This window comes from Petaurus breviceps, unplaced genomic scaffold, assembly GCF_028583685.1.
Source record: "Petaurus breviceps papuanus isolate PSGF00001 unplaced genomic scaffold, PetGlider_PUasm1.0 90808, whole genome shotgun sequence".
Taxonomy (NCBI): Eukaryota; Metazoa; Chordata; class Mammalia; order Diprotodontia; family Petauridae; genus Petaurus; species Petaurus breviceps.
The window spans coordinates 11,722,498-11,728,115 of NW_027187349.1; the positions used below are offsets into that span (position 1 = coordinate 11,722,498).

The window sequence follows — 5,618 nt, forward strand, 5'->3', positions numbered from 1 at the left end:
TCTCTCTCTCTCTCTCTCTCTCTCTCTCTCTCTCTCTCTCTCTCTCTGTCTCTCCCCCCCCCTCTCTTTTTGCTTTTTGGAGGGGGGAAGGCAGGGCATTTGGGGTTAAGTGACTTGCCCAAGGTCACACAGCTAGTAATTGTTAAGTGTTTGAGGCCAGATTTGAACTCAGGTCCTCCCAACTCCAGGGCCGGTGCTCATGCCTCTCTTAATGCAGCATAAAATCACATTAGGGTTTGTTTTTTGTTGGGTTGTTTGTTTTTTGGGGGGTTTTTTGGGGGGGGGAGAGGAGTTGGCTGCTGTGTCCTTCAGCTAATTTCTGTTGAACTTTCAGTCTGCTGTCACACACAAACACAAACACACCTTAGATCTTCAAATCCCATCTTTGTTCCTTACTCCCTATATCACCTAAATCAACTCCAAATTCCTGGGCCTGTTTCCTCATCTATAACATAAGAGGGCTGGACTAAATGGCCTCTGGGTGCTTTTCCAGCTCTGCAGCTATGGTCCTTTGATCCCTGACCCCACATATCCAATCAAGCATCAAGTCTTGTCAGTTCTGTATCCACCCACTTCTCTCTACTCAAACAACCCCCCAGGCTAGGTCAGGCCCACATATCCTCTCTCTTGGACTACAGCAATAGCTTCCTAACTGGGTTCCCTGCCTAAACTCTCTCTTCTTTCTAACTGATCTCCCACCTATCTGCCAATGGGATCATACATCTGATGTATGCTACTACCTGTCTCAGGAAGCCAGAAGCTCTCCTGGCTGCCTATTACCTACCTGTAGGATCTAGTAGAAACTCTTCTGAGCTTTAAAGTCCTTTACCTCTTAGCTCCTGCCAACTTTTCCAATCTTATTAGGTATCATTTTCCCTTTCTCCAAATGCTTATTCAACTATAATGGCCTTCTGGCTGTTCCACACCCATGCCCCCACATCCCCACCCATACTCATATTCACCCCACACTAGATTTCTTGCCTTTGATTTTTTGCATAGGTTACCCACCCCACCCCCCCTTTCCTGGGAATGTATTCCTTCCTTACTTCAGCCTCTAGGAATAAAGTTACCTTCACAGCTCAGCTCAAACACTACATCCTCTAGCAGGCCTTTCCTGGTTTTCTTCTCTCCCCCTGCCCAGCTTAGTGTCTCCCTCAAAACTGCCTAGTGCTTATTTTACTTATATCTATTTTTACATATGTAAATTACTTGATGGAAAAGACTTTCACTTTTGTCTTTCTGTTCCTATCATTTCTCTCAGTGCCTGGCACGTAAGTATTCAATGAATGCTTATCAATTAACTCTTTTAGGATTTGTTACTTAATCTATTTGCCTTGGTTTCCTCATCCGTAAAATGGGGATAATAATAGCATCTACTTCCCAGGGTTGTTGTAAGGATCAAATGAGATTATAATTCTAAAGTGGTTAGCGCACAATAAGCCTGTTATAAATGTTAGCTGCTATGGTGATGATGATGATGTCTCCAGGTCACAGGTTCTGGACACAAGTACAGATCATAATGGAAAGTCTTATAAAGATCAAAATCAGCAATACCCAGAGAGAATTATTTAAAGGACAACTGCACTTCTGTTTTTCACTGGCACTGAGAATGTCAACTGGAATCCCTACAGTAGAAAGTAAGAAGGACTGTTTTCCATTTTGCATTCCCAGCACCTAGCATGATGTCTTACACGAGGAAGGCACTGGCTAATTAGTTGCTGGATTGTATTGGAGTGGAATGTAGTTATAAATTGGAAGGCAACCACTAGAAACAAAGCCAAAAGAGCTGACTCATTTCACAAAGCTAAATAACCGTCAGAGTCTCTCCATCGAAGCCAGTGAAACCCTAGGAGTTAAATGTTTGTAATCACTGAATCATTTAAACAGTCTTGATTTTGTATTCAGCATCCACTGGAAAAGAAACACCAAAAATGAAAATTTGCATGTAAACATAAGAGGAGATGAAGGATGGTTTGAGTGGAACAGCTCGGAAAACACAATTCTTGCTTAGTTAAGGCTGACATGGTTTTCAGGGCTATTGGTCTTCTTACTTGGCATGTTAGTTAATTATGAAGCTTAAAAGTAAGAAACTCACCTGGTAGTATGAGATAGATGGCTCTAGTCCCAACTTCAAAAGCACACTAAAATTAAAAACAAAAACAAAACAATGGCACTACACATCTTTAAAATTCAGATATATCTTCTTTTCTTTGAAGTACAAATTAAAAAAGTCTAAAACAGATCACAAGAATTAGGGTTAGAAGATATGAGTAGATAGATAGAGTAGAGATTATCTAATCCAAGACATATCACCACTAAGGAAACTGAGGCATAAAATGGGTTTTCCGTGGTCACAGAGGTGGCAAGCACTTGGGCCCGGATGCACGCCTAGGCCCTGACTCCACATCTGTACTCTTCTGGACAGTAAGCTCTTCAAGGACAGGAACTGTTGTTTGCCTTTCTTTGTATCTGTAGTGCTTAGCGTAATGCTTGGCACATAGTAGGCCCTTAATAAATGTTTATTGACTCAATGCTACACAAATAAATGCTCTTAATGGGACTGCTGTTGAGTTATTTCAGTTGCATCTGATTCTTCAAGACCTCACGTGGGGTTTTCTTGGCAAAGATACTGGAGTGGCTTGCCATATCCTTCTCTAGCTCATTTGATAGATGAGGAAACTGAGGCTAGATTTGAACCAGGCCTGGAGCTCTATCCACTGCACCCAAAGCTGTCAATGGGATCACTTTTTCTTTGAAATCACTTTATGAAGTAAACAAAATCTTTTATGAAGAAACAAGACCTTAAAAGTACAGAAGAAATTATTTAGGATTTAACATTTATTTAAGACAACCTCATTTGGTCAATGGCTGAAGTGCCTTCATTCTTGAAATGTGCTAAGAAATCTTATTAAAACACCATATAATTAATTTCTTCCCTGGACTTTGGAGGTAGTCAACCATGGACTATTTCATTGACTCACAGTCTCATCATTCCAATGAAAGTAATTTGCACATTTTCCATAAAGCCTTCCCCTGACTACTCCAGCCCAAAGGGATCTCTCTGCAAACTTCCCCCATGAATTCTCACTGTCTATGCCACTCATTTGACACTGTCTGTGCTGCATTACCCACTTAGTTCGCTCTGTATGTATGTCTGATTCCCTTAAAGTAAAAGATACTCAAGGAAAGAGGTCTATGTGTTACACTTTGTGGTATCTCCCCCACAATGAACAAAGTTTAACAAATGCTGGGGGAGCTAGATGATGCAGTGGACAGAGCACCAACCCTGGAGTGAGAAGGACCTAAGTTCAAATCTGGTCTCAGACACTTATTAGCTATGTGACCCTGGCCAAGTCATTTAATCCTGAATGCCTTTAAAAAAAAAGTTTATCAAATGAATGAAGACTATACAAGAATTTTATATTTGTAGTCATGTGAAGTTATTTACAAAAAGGCAAATATTAATACCTATGTTTTCTTTTCCTTTCTTCCCTCTCTTTCTTCTTCCTTCCTTCTACCATCCTCTCCACCTCACTTCCTTTCCCCTTTTCTTCCTTCTATTCTCCCTCCCTCCATTTCTTCCTTCTTTCCTTCCTTCCTCCTTCCATCCTCCCTCCCTTCCCACTAAAACTCAGAATTCCTAACCTCAAGTGTTCCACCAGCCTCAGGCTCCCTAGTAGTTGAGATTATAGTTAGGTATACCCATCTCCTTCTTACCCAGACAGCTTTATTTTCCAAAGCATCTCAATCATTTCTCGTAGTTAGTCACTCTGAGACAAAGAGGACAGCATGGTAGTGGAAAGAATACTGAATCTAGAGTCTAAAGACCTGGTTTTGAATCTTGGCTTTGCAATTTACTTAGCTGTATTACCTTTGACAAATTCCTTCCCTTCTCTGGGCCTTATTTTCTTTCCCCATCTGTAAAACGAAGAGGCTGTATTTGAGGTTAGAGATCTGTACTAGGAATTGGCAAGAGCTGGGTCCCAATTCTGCCTATGACATTCATTAGCTGTGTGATCAGGGCACAGTCATTTAACCTCCCTTTTCTTTAGTTTCCTCATCTGTGAAATGAGGGGATTGGCCTACATAGCCAACTGATTTATATCCTTTCCAGATCCAAATCTATAATACTGTTATCTAACAGACTCAGAGTTAGGGGCTTCTCCAATCACCAAACAGGTATATAATGAATTAGAAACATGTGAACCATGAAGGCTATAGCCAGGTTTTTATATCTCCGATACTTTCTGTCAGAAATGTAATTTTATAACAGGGTCACTTCCCTAAGGGCTAAAAACACAGTTCTCCTTGGCTCCCCTAATAGCCCTGTACTGAAGCTGGGACAGTGGGAGAAGGCACCGTTCTTTCTGTCAGCACTGGATATAGTCTCATCTAGGGCAAAGTAAGATTCCCTCAGATACTCACTCCCTCTGACACCTGTTCTGTTCTCTGCATGTCTTTACTTCAGTTTTGGATACAAGAGGGCATGTAAATGGTGGAGATGGTCCCTCCTCTTGATTCCAATGACACTGAGTAAAAATCAATAATCTCTCCTTGACCTTAGTTCAGCTGACCAGGCTGGTCCTCAATTATCAGATCTGCAGGGGACACAGCACATGCAAATGGCTTCTTAGTCCCTGAGCCTTCTGTTTTGGCCTGTTTTCTAGGCCAGACAAGCATTCAAGGTTCTTAGTTCCTTTCATTATAAATGCTTTTATCATAGTGAAATGGTTTTTAAAATATTTGAGAGAAGACTGTGGTTTACTAGCCATTGTTAGGCTATTTGTAATTCAAACAGCTTGTCTTAGTCACAGCAATTCCCTGACAAATGAGAATAATATGAAGTAATCTTTTGCTAATCAACCATATTTAACTTATGTGATTCAAATCTGTTTAAATGATGAATAAACTTACATCAGATCCCTAAGCATGTGTTCCAATCCCTTGCCAGATAAAAGCATCCATAAATGAATATTTCATCCAATTTCATACAGATGGATATTCCATTTAAACTTAATCAAAAGCCATGTAACAGCTGGGATTCATACTCATGGAGGTAACTATACTTGCTAGAATATAAAAGGGGCAGGGTGCCTTTTACAGTAGATGAGAGGTTCCAAGCTTTTAAAAAAAACTCTTTAATCCACAGGGATGCTTTTAGGTTTCCCCTTCCCTCCGAAAAGTACACATTAGAATAAAAATAAATAAACTTAGAATTTGCATTCCATCCCAAACATAAGTTGCCATTCTACTATATAAATGGTTATTTATAGGGCTTATATCATGGGACCCCAATTATTTTACAAGGTTACTGAGAGCAAGAAACTGTTCTCTATTTTATTTTTATTCTCCCATAGTACCTGATACAGGATAAGAGAATAAGGCACTGGACATTTACTCCAACCCCTCTCACTTAACAAATGAACAAATTGAGGCCTAGAGAGGTTAAGTAATTTGCCCAAGATTACACATATAATAAATGGCAAAGCTAGGATGCCAACCTCAATGCTCTGACTTCAAATCCAGAGGTCTTTCTACTTTACCTTGAAGGGTGGGAGGGAGGGAAGGAAGGAGGGAAGGAAGGAAGGAAGGAAGGAAGGAAGGAAGGAAGGAAGGAA

General features: G+C 40.5%; 1 protein-coding gene across 2 annotated transcripts in view; it reads right to left on the reverse strand.

Moving 5' to 3' along the window:
* Positions 1-5,618, reverse strand: part of RNASET2 (ribonuclease T2) — a 48,084-nt gene that overhangs the window by 6,769 nt on the left and 35,697 nt on the right. For both annotated transcript variants that reach the window (XM_069070413.1, XM_069070412.1), the window contains one exon: positions 2,096-2,141. In XM_069070413.1, coding sequence (XP_068926514.1) covers positions 2,096-2,141 — 46 coding nt within the window. The remainder of the gene's footprint in view (positions 1-2,095; positions 2,142-5,618) is intronic.